General features: G+C 41.0%; 1 protein-coding gene and 1 long non-coding RNA gene across 9 annotated transcripts in view; both read right to left on the reverse strand.

The window, feature by feature from the left end:
* Positions 1-19,433, reverse strand: part of ELMO1 (engulfment and cell motility 1) — a 335,641-nt gene that overhangs the window by 99,378 nt on the left and 216,830 nt on the right. For all 8 annotated transcript variants that reach the window (XM_083468793.1, XM_083468798.1, XM_083468796.1 and 5 more), the window contains one exon: positions 18,584-18,720. In XM_083468793.1, coding sequence (XP_083324919.1) covers positions 18,584-18,720 — 137 coding nt within the window. The remainder of the gene's footprint in view (positions 1-18,583; positions 18,721-19,433) is intronic.
* LOC310690218 lies at positions 9,877-17,419 on the reverse strand. Its single transcript, XR_014517991.1, has 4 exons — positions 16,044-17,419; positions 15,114-15,791; positions 11,003-14,768; positions 9,877-10,566 (listed from the first exon to the last, which is right to left on the reverse strand). It is a non-coding gene; the product is annotated as an uncharacterized lncRNA (long non-coding RNA).

Here is a 19,433-nt window from a genome sequence, read left to right on the forward strand (position 1 = left end):
TATAACTGTGGGAAAGGGTTTGTGACCTTGCAAGACAATGTCCGCAGAAGCACTGTTGGGTGCTTTCTGCAAAATAAATGCCCTACTGGATCAGTTAAGCCAGAAGACGGATTTGATGACCAGTGCGGCCAGAACCTTTGAACAGGTGGTGGGAAACTATAGGGAGCCCACCCAGGAATTAAAACAGGAGCGTGCCATGACAGAACAGCTGAGAGAAGAGGTTTCTGCTGAATCTTGGGCGCCAGAGACGGAAGGAGCTGAGGCCCAGGAGGCATATAAATTTTTGGATTTGACAAATGAACTTGGAAAAGACCAGACTTGGAAAAATAAAATCTGGTTTGGTTTGGAAATGGGAGATTTGGACTTTTCGAGTCTGGAAAGGGGCCGTCAGATGTCTGGAGCTTTGGGGGCTCTTAACTTTGAAGGGAATCTGGTACATGTCTCTAAATACTATATTGAGTTTGGTCTGGACTATGGAAAAGGGACTGTTTTGTTGAAAAGGGTCAAAAATATTACTAAGCTGGAGTTCCCAAGAATAAAAGGATATGAAGAAGAGTTGCGGAAGGGATATGGAAGAGACTTGAGGGCCTCGGATATAAGATTGCCAGGTTAATGTGCTAGATTAATAGGATAGAAAGGACTGACAAAACCCGGGACCAGGAGGAAGGGACGCTGGATGAAGATTGGATTGCTTATTTTTTATTTTTAATTAGGACTGCTTTATAAAATTGATGAGTGTTAGGAAAATGTTGAAATGAAATTATTTGGCTCTAATAAAAATGTTTAAAGAATTAGGCAAGAATGTTATGGTAGGAGAAGTTGGTAAAAATTAAGATTTAAGTTTTAAATTTTAAGGGTTTTTTCCCTTCCTTTTTATATATAAGGTAAGATGAAAATAGATTAAGGTAATGTGATGACATAATATTATGAATTATGGAAAAGATTTGAAAGAGGGGAGGGATTTGCTGAAATAATAATTTGAACTGGAATACAGAGAAGGAAGGCATGAGGAAGTCCGGGAAATAAGTAAATGAAAAATATGTGATGATTGAATTGTTTTTTAACTATTTTTATTTTTGTATTTTTATTTTTTTTAATTTTTCTTTTGTTTTTTCTATTTTGTAATTTCTGGAAAATCTTAATAAATATCTTAAAAAAAAATAATGAAAGAGACACAGGTGGAGTACAGCAGTGTGTATTTTCCTAGACCTCTCAGCAGCTCTTGGTACCATTGATCATGGTATCCTTCCAAATCTGCTGCAGGAATTTGGTTACAATGCTTTGCTGTATCTCTTCTCCTACTGGCAGGAAAGTTCCAAAAGGTTGGATTAAGAGGAACACACAAAGCTGCCTTATTTTGAGTCAGACCATTGGCTGACTCAACGCTCAGACCACTCAGCTTTATTTATCCATTTCATCGGATTGATGCATAGATGTAAGGTCTCTAAATGCCAATCTGACGTCACTAATATACTGGCTGAGAGTGAACCAACTTAAGCTCAACCCAAATTATGCAGAATTGTATCTAGCGGAAAGCAAGGCTAACTAGGAGGTTATGGATATGCCTCTCCAACACCCAAACTTTCCATGAAGGATTAGGCTGGACCCAACGTAGTTCCTGGATCCCAGGTAGTACCGTATTTTTCGCCCTATAGGACGCACTTTTCCCCCTCCAAAAATGAAGGGGAAATGTGGGTGCATCCTATGGGACGAATACAGGCTTTCGCTGAAGCCTGGAGAGCGAGAGGCTCTCGCTCTCCAGGCTTCAGGAAGCTCTGCGCGACCCTCCGGAGCCTGGCGCCAAGCTGCGCCGGCCTCCGGAGGGTTGCGCAGAGCTGCCTGCATTTAGAAGTCTCTTCAGCGCGCCCGGGCTTCACACAGCTGTCCGCAAGCCTGGGGAGACCGGCACGGCTCCCTAGGCTTGCGGATAGCAGGCTGTTCTGGGGGCTGGGGAAGCTCGGGCTTCCCCCGCACCAGCCCCGTGCCTGGGGGGGAAATAATTTTTTTTCTTTATTTCCCCCCCCCCAAAAAAAACTAGGTGCGTCCTATAGGGCGGTGCATCCTATGGGGCGAAAAATACGGTATATATGACTAGGAGTGCTTTCCAACAGCTTGGGCTGGCTAGTAGGTCAATTGCACCTTATCTGGAAAACAATGAACTTGCCACTCTAGGGTATAGTGACATCTTCACTTTGTTATTTCAATGTATTTTGTATGAGACTGCCTGGCATTTGCTAGATTTTGTTATAGACTGTGTGCAGAAAGCACATTTTGCCACCTATGTGAAAACACTAACAACTTCCAATTAGTTTCTGGGTTAAATTCAAAGCAATGACCTCAACTTTTATAGCTGTAAATAGCCCAGGTCTGGGATATTTGAGGGAACACCCTCACCTTCAAAGGCTCTGTTATGGATTCATCCATTGTCAGAAGCAAAGCTGTCATTTACTAGGAAAAGAGTCTTCTTGGTGGTGGCTCACAGTGTATAACTCTTGTCTGAGAAACTGCCAGATCCATGTAATCTGCCTTTTCAGTAGTTAAGGTTTTTCTATTTCACAGAGATGTGGGTAATAAATAAACCGCTGGCTTCAATATTATGATGTTTCCTGCTCTGTTACGTTGTTCTGCTCAGTTACTCTTATTACCAGGGCTTTTTTTCAGCTGGAACTTGCCGGAACTCAGTTCCAACACCTCTCAGGTGGGTGCCGTTGCCATTCCATGAGAATGAGGGTGAGTTCTGGCACCCTTTTCCCCTAGAAAAACAGCACTGTTTATTACTGACCTTGTTGTTTCAAGCCAGGCCTCCCTCTGAACTTTGCCACCACATCAAAATAACAAGGGCCCTGCACATGATTTGATTTCCATCTTTCTGTGAACTATCTTCCCTTTCCAAATAGTTGCGTAAAAGGCAAATTAGGTCTTGGGGGGACAAAGCCATTGTTAGGTGTGCAATGAGAATGGTTGTGCAATTAAACCCTCCTCTCCTAGCAGAAAATGAAGAGGATGAAAGGTTCCATACACAAGAGTTACAACCATTGCTTGGGCAGCATATAATATTTGGGGTTTGGGTGGTGGATTATTTTGCTCTTGGGCGTGAAGTTGTATTCTGTGGACACTTGGTCCCTTTACAGCTCTATGATTTCATAAAAACTGCATTTCAGCGGCAGTTAATTACATCTGTTGAAGGTGAGAGAAAGCGAGGGGGCAAGTTTCATAGGACAGAGAACTCTGCATAAAAACAAGACATTATCTAAACGACTCCCCCTTCACTCGCAGAAGCTGCCACGCTATCAGATTATACTAACTTAAAAGTGAAACAGCAGCGGTGGCACTGGAAGCCATAATAGTTCTTTGGTTAAGAGGAGCTATAAAAATCTCATTGTCAACAGCATCATTCACTGTGATAACCGTATTTCAACTGAAACAAAACCTCTGGAACATTATACCCCAGTCTATTCATCTATAATGAGGTCTGTAGTCTAGGGAGCTTTCAGGCTGAATTCTATGCATTGTGACTCGCAAAATGAAACCCTGGTATTATATGCTTACTGACATTTACATCAGCAGGGATTCATGCAGCAAAAAACCATATGCCATGCATTGCTAATTTAGCTAAAATATGAAACAAAACACACTATGAAGATATTATCTCCATCAACACTTTAAGCAGGCAATGACCGACCCTTTCAGTGCAATAAATTATGCAAGTTGCAGTGACAGCTCGAGTTAGAAGCTATCACTTCACTTGCTGATAAACCAACCCTGCTTCAACCTATTTTTGTATTTGTGCCTGGTTGAACAGCCCAAACCTAATATTTTATTCTACCGACTTTCAGCTAGCTTGTTATCCAAGGGAAATGACACATATGGGCAATGTTTGGGGTCATTTTGCTACCACTTTTTTTTATTATCAGCCCAGATTAAATGTGGATTGTAGTGAAGCAGTAATCTGAATCCCAATTTAGCACAGCTAAATATCTCTTGGAATAGTGATATGGGCTTTGATATGATCCCTACAGAAGCGGTTTAGTCATGCCGGCCACATGACCCGGAAGCTGTACGCCGGCTCCCTCGGCCAATAAAGCGAGATGAGCGCCGCAACCCCAGAGTCGGCCACGACTGGACCTAATGGTCAGGGGTCCCCTTTACCTTTACCTATGATCCCTACTAACAGAAAACTCAGGTGATCAGTATCTGTTCGTTAGGAAGTGAGTCACCTCACAATAAAGTAATGGTTCTTCAAAGTGCTATTGTTAAATGAGGTGCAGGATTTCACCCTGAATGCCTCCCCTGTTCTCTTATAATGGCAATGGCGTGCACCATGGCGTCCACCAGGTGCCGAAACTGAGTTCTGTGAGTTCTGGCTGAAAAAAGCCCTGATTCTACAAACTCATGGTATTCCTTAGTTATGAATAAATATAACTGTTTGTAAGTTAAAGCAAACCCAATGGCCTGGCAAGTGCCTGTCTTTTTACAAGATATATGGAATGTCAAGGTGTCTTTTTAGAGGTGTGAAAGAAACAAGGGGGTGAGGGAAGAAGGTGGGAATAGGGTTGAAGGGATCTGTGTCAGGAGGTTGAACCCCACTATACAGTCGTACCTTGGTTTTCAAACGCCTTGGGAGTCGAATGTTTTGGCTCCTGAACGATTGAAAACCAGAAGTGACTGTTCCGGTTTCTGAACATTCTTTGGAACCCAAATGTCCGATGCAACTTCCGTGGCTTCTGATTGGCTGCAGGAGCTTCCTGCAGCCAATCGGAAGCCGCACCTTGGTTTACGAATGTTTTGGAAGTCGAATAGACTTCCGGAACGGATTTTGTTCGGCTTCCAAGGTACCACTGTACAGAGATGTTTCAGGAGGAAGAAAAGAGGGGCCCTTTCTATTGTACAGTGTGCAGTGAATGCTTACTTGAATTATTGTCCAGGAACAGTTGAACAAGGCCAGATAGAAATAAATAATAATAAAAGAATGCTTTGGAATGTCATAACTGCAGAAGCTTAAATTGTATGTATGTACAAATATTGACATCAGGGGCTCTGAACGTGTTCTTAGTACACTGGAAGGATCATAATGCGAATCCCATATATAATAAACTAACCCATGGGTAGGCAAACTAAGACCCAGGGGCCGGATGCGGCCCTTTCGCCTTCTAAATCCGGCCTGCAGACGGTCCAGGAATCAGCGTGTTTTTACATGAGTAGAATGCGTGCTTTTATTTAAAATGCTTCTCTGAGTTATTTGTGGGGCATAGGAATTCATTCATTCCCCCCTACCAAAATATAGTCTGGCCCCCCATAAGGTCTGAGGGACAGTGGACCGGCCCCCTCCTGAAAATGTTTGCTGACCCCTGATTTACTAAGCTCTCTAGTCCTTAACAAGCTGTTCAACCACTTCTACAGTGCAGCTACTAAAATCTTGCCCCATGAAAACCTAGTAGTACACAAAAAGCTGTAGATGAAGTTCATTAAAGATCACAAGACAAACATTAGCAAACGGAAGATACTGATTAGATCATGATTAGACCCGTGTCGTTGCTGCAACGTGACGTCAGCAAGAAAGCTCCACCAGAGATGCCTAGAGTCTCTCAACATTTGCATTGATTAGGCAGTTGTGTTTTTTAAATCACAACACCAATGAACAAAATCAAAGACAGAGACTAATAACTCTAACATCAAAGGCAGAGCCTACATATTTGCTCTTGATTTTCAGTGACTTATTGCAAACAATTTACTTATTGACTCATGGCATCGTCTTCTTTATGCTCTAGGGGATCCATCTCTTCTTTGGCTGTGCCCATTATGCTTCCATGCAAAATTAATGTTTCACTGGGGTATGGCTTATTTTTCTTACAGAATAATGCACCATTAATTCCACACTACAAACGCTTTGTGTCTACCTCCCCACCCCCCGCCCCACACATTGTGCCAACTTTCTGTTTTATGCTCATCTCTTGAAATCAAGACAGCTGGTTTTTGTTCAGGCTCAGTTGGTAGAGCTCTCTGGCCTCAGTGGGGGAGCAGTAGCCCACTGAAGATATGAGAATGGAGCCAGGGCATGGATTTTTTTACTGACTTCAAGAGCAGAGCCCATTGGAGCAGATGCAAGCAGAGCCCAGCGCATACACGCAGGCCAAGTATGGGGAACCTACAGCCTCCCAGATGCTGCTGTACTATAATTCCCTAGTAGACCCAGAGAGCATGACCAATGTCTAGGGATGGTGAAAGTTGATGGAAGACACAAGACCTACCCACTTTGGAAGAATGGCAGATGAAGCTGATTGACTGTATGGGACTTGCAGAAATGACTGGCAGAATCCGGGACCAGGGAGAAGAGTCGGCAGAAGAAGATTGGAAAAAATTTAAGGACTATTTACAAAAATATTGTAAAATTAAGGAATGTTGAATGATGCTGGATTGATATTAAGTGGTTTCAAGCTGTAACTATGATAAAATGACTTTCTTTTTGTAAGCAAGAATTTAAAGCTATCATAATCTAAGATGTTGAGATAAGGATTTGCTGTACAAACAATTCAAACTGGGTATACAAGAAGGGGAGGTATGAGGAGGTCGGGGAAATAAGTTACAGGAAAAGAAGGTGTGAAATTTAAGTGTTTTTAATATTTTTATGTTTGTTTCTTCTTTTGTTTGCAAAAAATTGGAAACTTTAATAAATATCTTTTTTTTAAAAAAAGAAAGAAAGTTGAGTCCAACAACTTCTAGAGGGCCACGGTTCCCCATCCCTGACATATGTGATGCAGCTTATTTTTTTTTAAAAAAAAATATGTAGTTTCCCCTTGTTTTTCTAGTAACTGGAAACCGAGTGAACAACAAAAAACCTTTCTCACGATTGCTCCAACAGCTTTTCATGAAGTTTTTGCCAGCCTGAGTCCTAAAGCACTCCTTTCAGACCAAGGTGTAAAGGTAAAGGACCCCTGACAGTTAAGTCTAGTCACAGACGACTCTGGGGTTGCAGCACTCATTTCGCTTTACAGGCCGAGGGAGCTGGCGTTTGTCCACAGACAGTTTTTCCAGGTTATGTGGCCAGCATGACTAAGCTGCTTCTGGTGCAACGGAACACGGAAACCAGAGCAGTGCATGGAAACACCGTTTACCTTCCCGCTGGAGCAGTACTTATTTATCTACAGTGGTGCCCCGCAAGACGAATGCCTCGCAAGACGGAAAACTCGCTAGACGAAAGAGTTTTCCGTTTTGGAGGTGCTTCGCAAAATGAATTTCCTATGGGCTTGCTTCGCAAGACGACAATGTCTTGTGAGTTCCTGCTGGTTTTTCCCCCTCCCCCCCCTTTTCTAAGCCGCTAAGCCGCTTATCAGCTGATCCGATCAGCAGATAAGCCGCTAAAAGCCGCTAATAGCGCTAATCCGTCAATGGGCTTGCTTCGCAAGACGAAAAAACCGCTAGACGAAGAGAATCACAGAACGGATTCTTTTCGTCTTGCGAGGCACCACTGTACTTGGACTTTTTGGCATGCTTTCAAACTGCTAAGTTGGCAGGAGCAGGGACCGAGCAACGGGAGCTCACTCTTATCACGGGGATTCGAACCGCCTGCCTTCTGACTGGCAAGCCCAAGAGGCTCAGTGTTTTAGACCACAGTGCCACCTGCGCTGTGTACTAAGGTACTTGGCTGTAATATGAATTGTCTGACAACTGTAGTAAATGACTATTTAATTTAAATGTTCCGTTGAAGATGCAGCACGTTAGAGGCAGCGTTTTCTGACCCCCATACATCACCCTCCCTAAACAGGGCTTCCAGTATCAATGTAAGGAAAATTACTTTGTGTGTGGGTTAAGGTTGTCAATACATCATTGACTTGAGCCTTGGCAGATCTGGATAGCTTTACTAAATCTTCATGCCAACACCTTCCCCCCATTGGGCAACAGGTATTTTGACCAGTGCCAGAGGGGATACCTGCACCAAATGTGTGGTTATTTGCAATATACTGTATTTTTCGCCCTATAGGACGCACTTTTCCCCCTCCAAAAATGAAGGGGAAATCTGGGCGCGTCCTATGGGGCGAATGCAGGCTTTCGCTGAAGCTTGGAGAGCGAGAGGGGTCAGTGTGCACTGACCCCTCTCGCTCTCCAGGTTTCAGGAAGACATCCGCAGCCTAGGTAGCCCTGCGGGAGTTCCCGCAGGGCTGTCTAGGCTGCGGATAGCAGCTTGCTTCCCGAAGCGCCGGGCGCAGGGCTCCCCATGCTGCAGATAGCAGCCTGCCGCCTGGTGCGAGGGGCGCCCTGAAGCAGAGCACCCCTCGCGCCGGGCAGACATCGGCCAACCCCACAAGCTCGGGGGACAGCAAGGAGGCACAGCGTCACCACCCCGCTGTTCCTCGACCTGGTTCGGTTTCCCCGACCTGGTTTGGGGGGGGAAATAAAGGGGGGAAATTCCTTTATTTCCCCCCCAAAAAACTAGGCGCGTCCTATGGTGAAGATGGCGCGTCCTATGGTGAAGATGTTCTCTTTATATTAGAAGTTAAAGTTTCATTAGTGGTAAAGGTCCCCTATTGGCTGTGGCTGACTACTCCTTTTTAATATTGTTCTTACCTTCAGAAAAAATCCGACCCGATGGGTAGGTTTTCCAAAGCAGCAAGATATATCTATTAATTCAAAGGGCCTATTCACTCATTACTTTCTGTCAAGAAATGAATCTCACACTGAAGTGAATCTCACACTGGAATCCAATTAACTAAGTGGGATTTAGCTTTGAGTAGGCAAACTTAGGATTGCACTCTTGGGCATATGAACACCCTCCCCTATAACAGGGACAAGTAATCAGCTGACCCAGGTTGTACTTTATTTATTTGAATGCAGTTGACACACAGGCCCAATTCTACCCAATAAAACATGTAGCAGTCAGGGAAATACTGTGTTCAAATAAAGGTGACACGGGCCCCTTCATTTGTTGCTTACATCTTCCCCACCCCAGTGAGTCAAATGCACATACAGAAACCTGTGACTTTTTCTAGGTTGAATTTTCTTCCTGGGAAGTAACAACTGAACACCTCAGCTGCCTTGCAGGGGGTTTAACTAGATGATCTACAGGGTGCCTTCCAACTCTACAGTTCTATGATTGTTGGATTCTAGGTCCAAAGCTATGAAAGCAGACTAGCCAAACGTAAGAAAGATTTTATATATATAGAGAGAGAGAAAAACTGCAACAACCCACTTGCTACATTTCCAACAAGCTAAAAAAAAAGTATTTATATAAAAGATTAAATACGAGATGTTTCTTAAATTAATACAATCCCTGCAAAAGATGCCAAACAGCATTAAGTTCCAAAGTCCCTTCAAATAAATGGATTCTAATGAAGTAGAGCCGATAACCCTCAGTGCACCCAATTATTGTCTCCTAACAGGTTTTCACTATAACTCAATGAGATTTTTTTTTTCAATTAGAAACCACTCTCATTTTACAAAAAAATGTGCAGCAGGTTGCAGTGAAACAAGTTAGAATGACAAATGAAAATGTTTTAGTTATGTGCCCAGAATGCCTAATGGATAGGATGCATTTATAGGAATCATCTGTTGGCAAAACTATGTCATAAAGGGCTAATGACCTCAGCAGCAATATGTGGAATTTAATATGCACTAATCCCAAGAGCTGGAAAGGTAAGATTTACTCTAAAATTACTTTATTTTCTATTACCTCTCAGTCTGCTAAACCTGTCTTTGTCAAAGGAAATTCCAGTTCCATGGCTTCACCCCACCAGCCACTCCTGGTGGAAACTGTGGTCTGCAGGTTCCCCTTCCCTGGTGTACACGGGATCACTGATGAAGCACTTCTCATACATTTGATTTTACCCCTTACAATTGTCACTGCTTACTTTGAAGACCAACTTTCAGGCAGATTCTTTATTATTATTAAATTTCTATCCCACTCTTCCTCGTAAAGGTTCTAATTTTCCTATCTTCAGAGGGACAGCAGACGTCAGTCACAGCTACTGTCACCTGCTTCAACCTCAAACATCTCTGGCTCTGCCGGCCAACAGGGAGGTTTGAACAGTAAACACCGTTCTACGTGCATACAAGCAGTTGCAGAGCTTTTCAGCCACGCTCAACGCCACTGGATCGCTCACGGGTCACTGTGTCTGCAAATATTTAAATATTTACCTATGCATATCAAACATCAATCCCGCTGCTGTTTAAATTGTCACTTAGAGGTGCACACCCTGATTTATTTCTTTTTTCTATTTCAGCTGTTGAGTCGCCCCAATGAATGTGTAAACCGACTTGCTACTGAAGAACATTGAGTTAACCCAGGATATCCAGCCGGGTAAACAAGCCTTGCTCCCCTCTCTGAATAATGCATTTTGAGGGTTGGGAATGTATTCTGCAGGGAGCACTAAATAATTTTGTCCTCCTTACATTTGGATTCACTATTTAAGCTAGAGCAGCTGCCTTCAGAAATCCTTGTTAGCTCATGTTATGCAGACACCAGATAGGATTTTTCAGGTTAGAGACCTTACATATTCCCAAGCGATAGCCGGGTAAAGGCAGTCATTCTTGGCACTGCTACGGCTGGCAGCAGACTTGGTTTCTCCTGAACATCTATACAGTGGTGCCCCGCAAGACAAATGCCTCGCAAGACGGAAAACTCGCTAGACGAAAGACTTTTCCGTTTTGGAGGTGCTTCGCAAAACGAATCTCCTATGGGCTTGCTTCGCAAGACGACAATGTCTTGCGAGTTCCTGCTGGTTTTTTTTCCTCCCCCCCTTTTTCTAAGCCGCTAAGCCACTTATCAGCTGATCCGATCAGCAGATAAGCCACTAAAAGCAGCTAAAAGTCGCTAACAGCGCTAAGCTGCTTATCAGCTGATCCGATCAGCAGATAAGACACTAATAGCGCTAAGCCGCTTATCAGCTGATCCGATCAGCAGATAAGCCGCTAAAAGCCGCTAATCCGTCAATGGGCTTGCTTCGCAAGACGGAAAAAACCGCTAGACGAAGAGAATCACAGAACGGATTCTTTTCGTCTTGCGAGGCACCACTGTATCTTACAGCCCAATTTTCAACTAGCATATGATATACAACAGCCTCAGATGCTCTTTTTTTAATCACAGTTGTTGATATACAATTGGAAATTGTTCTACAGAGGAAGTAGCATAAGGCATTGTTGCTGTTGTTTAGTCGTGTCCGACTCTTCGTGACCCCCTGGACCAGAGCACGTCAGCTGCTTAAACTTCCGGTACATAGGCTTGGCTAAGGATTTACGTAACAGGAGAAATATTTTTCAAAGCCATGAAGTTGCAGCTATAGTTAAAGCGAATAACTGGATACATTGGACAAAGACTAAAAAACCGAAATAAAAAACACACAGATACCAACATTATGCAATCAGTATCTTGCTTAAAGAGAAACTAAAGTGATTTCTGGTCATTTGCTGGCTATTTATTTCATATATCAATGAAACCGGACTTAAGGACAAACTGCCGAAATCATCCTTGCAGATTTGGATATTATAACCTCCTGAATACAGACACTTGATGTCTTATGTGGTTGAAATCGTGCATATAACCCGTTTCCTATGGGTTCAACTGGCCTTCTGAACATTAAACTCTCTCTCTCTCCATGAACACAACCCTTTATCCTGTATGGAGAACAATTATGAGAATTACAGGCTGATACCACTAGAGCAGTGAGGGGATGACTACTGGGGGGGGGTCCTGCTATAGTCTCTGTGTTTTTCGTATGTGTATTAGAGCAATGAAAGCAAAATAAAAATAAAAAAATTGATGGATTATTCTTACTGTTAATGAGAGGTGGCAATGAAAAAGAAAAAGCTTTCTAATTTTAAAATATTTTGAAAAAAAGATACCCTGAAAACCTTTTAATTTTAATTTTAGCTACACTAATTCACTCCCTGAGGCCAAACAGGCAAAATGTTCTCCCACTTTATACAGCTGAACAATTCTGCACTATTTCTTTATCAGCTGGTTCAGGACAGATGCAACTTATGAGCATATCAAGGGCGTAAACCACAACAAAGATAATTACAAAATTGTATTATTTGCGGATGATATCCTTTCATTTATTACAAAACCAGAAGATACAATTCCAAAAATTATGGAGAAAATAAAAACCTTTGGCAGAATATCGGAATATTCTATAAATTGGACAAAATCAGAGATTTTACCAATTGGGCCAAGGGCTACATTGTATAGAAACCATCAATTTCAGATGTACAAAGACTTTAATAAATACTTGGGTATAATGATTTCATCAGATATAGACCAAATTGTAAAATTAAATTTGAATCAAATTAGAAATGAGATTTCTTTTGATATTGAAAGGTGGGGACCTCTAAAGCTTTCCCTTTGGGGAAAGGTTAATGTCCTCAAAATGAATGTTGTTCCAAAGCTTTTATACATTCTTAGAGGATTTCCAATGCATATTCCCAAATTTTACTTCCAAAAAATAAATCAACTATTTAGATTGTGCCTGTGGGGTACAAAGCCACCAAAAATATCACTACATAAAATGCAAATTCCAACTAAGGAAGGTGGCTTTGGTCTCCCAAATCTGGAACTATATCACCAGGCCTACCTGCTGAGTAAGACTAACGATTGGCGATCTAGCAGGAATCCCAATTGGGCTACTCTTTGAACCTCTTGTAGGGTGGACTAAACTCGGCTCCAATTTTATGAAATATCCTATTGTCCTGGAGACTATTAAAGCACCTATAAAAATCTGGATGAATATAATTAAAAATAATGATGACCCCTATCAGCATAAGAAATTAACAATATGGGCCAACCCAAAATTAAAAATTGGAAATCAAGTAATAATTTGGCAAAGTTGGATGAAAAAAGGTATTTTGACATTGAATCAATTAATTGATGAAAATTACAAATTTGTGGAACATAAGACTTTGCAAGTAAAGTATGGATTAACCAGTGAAACACAATGGCAAGACATCCACCTGAAACATATGTCGGAAAGGCAGTTTGGTCCTGACGCTATAGCAGCATCGGAAACACCCATACTGCTACAAGATTTAATTTCTGCAACAAAAACAAAGAACTCTACACTTGCACTATATAAAACCCTACTCAACGGAAAGAAATATGATTGAGAATATGATAGACAAAAATGGAGTGAAGAGTTAGGGGTACAGATAACAAATGATATATGGGAGTCAAGTATAAAATCAACAGAAATAGCCTCTATGGATCTAAGACTAAGACTTATTCAGCAGAAAATAATATTCAGAGTCCACTGGACTCCAGCAAAACTATACCAAAGGACAATAACAAGTGCAGACGACTGCTGGAGATGTGGGAGTGCAAACTTGGTACATATGATGATTAATTGCCCGATGATAAGATCATTTTGGTTCAAGGTGAGGGCATTTATAGCAAGAGTAATAAAAAGAAATTGTTATTTAGGCGAATTGAATTGAATTCTAAATTATATTACGGAAATGTGGGAGATTACAAGGGGTCAAAATAAATGGATGTACCGTGCCATATTAGAAGCAAAAAAACTTGTTTTGATGAATTGGAAGAGCCGCAAAAAGATTCCATTGAGCACATGGATTGATAATATGGGCAGAGTAGCTACATACGAACGAATTGCATGTCGACGCAAATTAAGAATGGATAAATATGAAGAAATCTGGAAGGAATATTTAAGCGATAAGGCGGACAGTGGTGGGAAGTAGGGGGAGGAAAAGTGGGGAAATATTGTTAAAAAGGTGTAGTCATAGATATATCAGTACTCAAATCTGAACTGTCAAATTGTGCTATTAGTGTTATTATGGTTTTTGTTTGTATTGAAAAAATGATTAATTTTTTTTTTTTTAAAGGACAGATGCAACCTCCTAGCCAAACTTACGAAAGAAAAATGTCCACACACGCCAACTGCAAACTTCAGTGATTGGAAATACTGTGTTTATGAAATCCACAGACCTACCACCTTCTGTAAAACTGGGATAGTAAAACAATCTCTTAGGGCACCTGCAATATGCATGGAAAATCTGTTACAACTTTCTTTACAAAAGAAAAAAGTTTAATGGTTGCAGACAACCAGCTACATTTTTGTTCTCCTATAATACCCAAATGGTATGAATAATTCATGCATCCAGGTACGCCAAAATGAAACGGAACTAGTGAAAAGAACTAAATTAGGGTTACATAGCAAAAGCATAGGTTAAGCAAGAACACGATCTTACATCCATGGCCCTTCCAGACTGGGGTTTTATTTCTAACATGCCACTGGTGCAATAATAGTGCAATAGTGATGCATTTATGTCGGACCGTCCACAAATCCTTCTGCTTAATTAGATGTTCGGTGATAGTTTCCTACTGTTACCATATTATTTCTCTCTGGAGGGTCACTCTTTGGAGAACATTTGTGGCATGGAAAAGGTAGCAGGAAACTACAAGCATGTATTTATTGCAAATAATTCAGTATGTGCACCTCAAAACATTTGCAGGTGCAAATGGTCTTGAAAGTGTGATCATGTATAATCACCTCCAGGGCTTTTTTTCAGGGGGAACTCACAGGAACTCAGTTCCAGCACCTCAAGTGAGTACCATTGCCATTCTAAGAGAAGGAGGGAGGTGTTCATGGTGAGTTCTGGCACCTCTTTTTCTAGAAAAAATAGCATTAATAACATCATGAGCATACTGAATGCTCAGTAAAAAGGGGAGATCCTAATAGGGAGCGAAGTTATGTGCCTCTTTCTAGTTCATATTAGCACCAACCAGGATAAAGAAAATAACAAACTTTGTGAAGGGGGGTTTAAAAATTCTACAGTGGTGCCCCGCAAGACGAATGCCTCGCAAGACGGAAAACTCGCTAGATGAAAGAGTTTTCCGTTTTGGAGCTGCTTCGCAAAAGGAATCTCCTATGGGCTTGCTTCGTAAGACGAAAATGTCTTGCGAGTTCCTGCGTTTTTTTTCCCTTTCCCCCCTTTTTCTAAGCCGCTAAGCCGCTTATCAGCTGATCCGATAAACCGATAAGCCACTAAAAGCCGCTAAAAGCCGCTAATAGCGCTAATCCGCTAATCCGTCAATGGGCTTGCTTCGCAAGACGAAAAAACCGATAGACGAAGAGAATCACAGAACGGATTCTTTTCGTCTTGCGAGGCACCACTGTATTTTAAAGGTAGAAAATTTAATGAACCTCTCCACAATATTCCTTATTACACATAAAGTGGTTCAGACTGTACAGTTTATTTAGAAGAATTCAACTAAGATTTCTTCTATTTATTACAGCATCGGGAATAAAATAAAAATAAAAAAATGACCTAGTGGAAAAGTCGACAGTCAAACTATAGAAGAACCATAACTGCCCTCCAGCAGAGAAAGCCCTCAATGTGTAGAGCAGCTCCAGCCAGCTGAAAAACTCCTGCTACCTCTAGATTAGAATATACAATTTACTTTCATTAATGAAAAATTAAATGAAAGAGCTCTTCCTTCTTCAGTTATGATTAAAGACGAAAGCTGGCTGAGTAGCTTTCGGGAAGATATTTGGGTCCCAGGAGCTAAAATCCAATACACTGTAATTGCTATACAATCTCACATCGGATTAACATTCTCTCTCTCTCTCTCACACACACACACACCACGCAGGGATAAGAAAATATATGGAAGTGGCAGTTAAATATATACAGTAAGCTTGCTGAAATGAAAACCGATCTTAAAGATGAGAAGGATCAAAACAAGAAACCAGTGCTAACAATTGTCTAGTTTATACATTATGGTAAGATGCAGTTAATGGCTTTCCATGAATGAGTAGCCATGAAGCTTCGCCTGTTGTTAGATCCGAACCCTAGTGTTATGTACTGAAGTTCTCACCCTGGGCCAGCAGGGGGATACTGTAGATAGTTATGCAAATAAGGGATTGAAAGTGACATTCAGTGATTGGATAGTCTTAGAAAATTGTTACAGTTACGTTGTACTGGAGCTCTATATAGGCAGGCTGACTGAACCCTTCTGTTCAGTTCTGTTCTGGCCTGTGAATAAACAAGAGCTGTTTGAAGAATTGCTGTGTAGTCTGATATGTTCACCCACAACTTAACACCTAGATCGTGTCTTCTACTCTTCCCAAACAAGGCACAATCATGAAAGTCAAGTTTTCTTCTCAGCCATCCAGAACAGACTGACTTGAAAGATTATACCTCTTTGTGAAGTAGCTGCATAGACGTTTTATACAATTCAATGTAACTTAGCTGTTCTAGCCAAAGGCCACGACAAACCCGCAGCAACAGTACCAATAAAAATATGGATCATGCCTCCATCATATGAGCCAACATCCATGATATCAGAAAGAGGTTAATAGAGACATCAGAATCCCTGTCTCCACTAACCCAGCCAGTGTACCAGTTATGGCATTCACATTAGAAATTTCCTTTTCCAATGCATCCATTCTGCTAAAGATTCCCTCTGTTGTTTGCTTTGAAAAGAGACATTGGTCACATAAAAGCTCCCCTTTTTTAAAGAAAAAGGTGGGAAACACAAGTTCCTGGCCCTGTCGCCTTGTGGGCTCCTCCTGTGCCTGCCCAGCAATCGAGGCAGAATCCAGTTGCCCCCACATTTTTCCCTTCCCCAGACAACCGAGAGGAGGGGACATGAAGAGAATGAAGTAGAAATGAAGAAACTGGGGGGGGGGGGGTAGCCAACAGGAAAACACAGTGAAAAAACTCACTCAGAAAGATGATCCAGCAAACAGGGTGAAGGAGAGGACTAGACAAAGGGAAAATCCACACAAGACAAGCACTCAAGCAAGTGTTTTGCTCCACATACAGAGAGCGACACAAAGACCCAACCATCCCTTGCAGCAGGCAGGGTCGGTCCAGAGAAAGACGGGATGACTCCTCCCTTCTGGAGAGGACATTGCAAGTTGAAGACCCTGTCTGTCTCTAGTAGGAGAGCTATCCCTGCTCAAATCGCTTCTGAGGTGTTAACTTATAATGCTAAAAGTATGCAATGCATTACTGAACATTTCAGCTGCTGAGCTCATGCATACGCTTAAATGAAGCATAATTCTGCCAATGTTTCAACACATTAAAAAAAAAGTCACATAAAAGACTATTGTCACACTTTGTGGTTTAGTAAGGTCCGACTCTTTGTGACCCCATGGACCTCCCGCAGTTTGGTCAAACTCAAGTTAGTAGCTTCAAGAACACTATCCACCCATCTCGTCCTCTGTTGTCCCCTTCTCCTTGTGCCCTCCATCTTTCCCAACATCAGGGTCTGTTCCAGTGAGTCTTCTCTTCTCATGAGGTGGCCAAAGTATTGGAGCCTCAGCTATTTCCCCACAATTATGTAGAATTTTAAAGGTGGAAACAGTGCTAGCAGTTTTGAAATCTTGTTTTCCCTCACAAACGTTTTATCACACTTTCTCCAAACTCTGGGGTTAAATTAGGCCTTATTCTTATTTTTTAGATGAATTTGGTCTAATTCAAAACTCTGGTTTCTCTTCAGATCGTATAAATTTTTCGCCTTTTACATTTCTTTCTTTTTTTAACTTTTATTTTGCTTTAAACAAGTACATATAAATATAGACAACCAAAATTACAAAGGAAAATTCCTTAATAGTAATGAGGAAAAAAAAACTTCTAAAAAGTACAAAAAATATACAAGTACGTGACACAGAACATAAGCAACTATGGGAAAGATAAAATATTTAGAAGTTGCTAAAAAATTATGGACATTGGGATGCAGAAAGGGGGGGTATGGGGGAGTCCCGGAAAAGAGGTTTATGAAAAAATGTTAAGAAACTATACGTGTTTGTATGTCTTTTTAAGTGTTTGTTTTGTCTTTAAAAAATTCTGTAAAACCAATAAAAATTTTATATAAAAAAAAGATAAAAGAAAAGAAAAGAGAAAAAAGAAAAAAGAAAGAAAAAAGAAAGAAAAAAGAAAAAGGAAGCTGAGCCAAAGCAGGAAAGCTCATCTATTGTACACTTCCATCAAGCTCACAACAGATAATTATTCTTATCAATTCTCTCTATCTGCATTCCAAAGGAATCCCTCATCTTGGTATCAGGGAGCATTTCTCTATGCAATATCATTCTAAACATAACCAGGTCTTTCTTGTTGAGCCCTTGTCCCCTAAATGATTATTTAAACATTCCCAGTCTTCTTTCACCAATTTTTTGGGTTTATCTCTTATTGCATCTGTCAGCTTTGCGAGCTCCAAGTACTTGCACAATTTGACTACCCATTCCTCTTTAGTGGGTGTATTTTTATCTTTCCAGTGTTTTGCCACTATAAGCCTTGCTGCCGAGGTTGCATACATAAATAGCCTAGTTCTATTTTTGGGAATATTATCTGAAACCATTCCTAGTAAAAATTCTTCCGGTTTCTTGCTAAATGTAGTTTTTATCAATCTCTTTATCTCTTCATAAATCATATTCCAAAATCTTTGTATCTCTAGACAGGACCACCACATATGGTAGTATGTTCCTATTTACCTATTTACCACATATGGTAGTATGTTCCCTTTTATGTTTCAATCACCTTCAAAACTAGTCCAGAGACACATATGAAATCATATTAGGTGGAAACCAAGAAAACAAAGGAGCTTTGCTTCCAAATGCTACCCTTCCCAAAATCTTGCCTTGTTGAAGTCTTCAGAAGTTGCTCTCATCTCTTTCCATGTCTTATTCAGCAGCTGGATACAAATGCAGAAGAACTCTTCAAATGACCGGTCGTGCGTGAAGAACATTGGGTGGAAATCATTGCAGGTCTCACTTGCTAAATATGAATAAATTAAAACAAAAAAGTATTAATATGTGATTGATGAGGAAATCCTCCTAGAATAATATACAGCAACAATATAATTAACTGGCTTGAGGTAATAAGCAGTGAGTGAACAGGTCAGAGCAATTTGAGAATTACTAAACAAATGGCACCACCTCTTCTGGGGGAAAAAAGTGCTGGTTGTTTTAATTTACCTAAAATATTCACCCTAAATTCCCAGGGCAGGTTATAACAATATAAAATACAACATTAAAAGGGTGTTGCTGTTTTTTTTAAAAAAACTTAGAATTACAAAAACAGCAAAAGATAGGGTGAGCTCTAAAAATATACACCCTTTAAAGTGTAATTTCTTGAACTACAACTGTACAAATATATATATATATATTGTCCAGTAGCACCTTGGAGACCAACTAAGTTTCTTCTTGGTATAAGCTTTTGTGTGCATGCACACTTCTTCAGATACCTGAATCTACAACTGTACATTTCACCTTATCACAAGTTTATTCCTTTTTTGAGGCTCCTCAAAATTTATGGAATTTATGGAACCAGATACAAGTCCAAAGATCCAACAGCAAAGCAGGCCTTTGGAGCAGCTCACCCTCTTGGTGGGCTCTACTACATGTTGAAGGGTCACCTCATAGTTCTTCCATCTAACTAAACTAGGGCAGAGAAGGCCAATGTGCCTCCTGAACCAGGGGCTAATTCTC

This window comes from Podarcis liolepis (genome assembly GCF_965112155.1).
Source record: "Podarcis liolepis genome assembly, chromosome: 12".
NCBI classification, from domain to species: domain Eukaryota; kingdom Metazoa; phylum Chordata; class Lepidosauria; order Squamata; family Lacertidae; genus Podarcis; species Podarcis liolepis.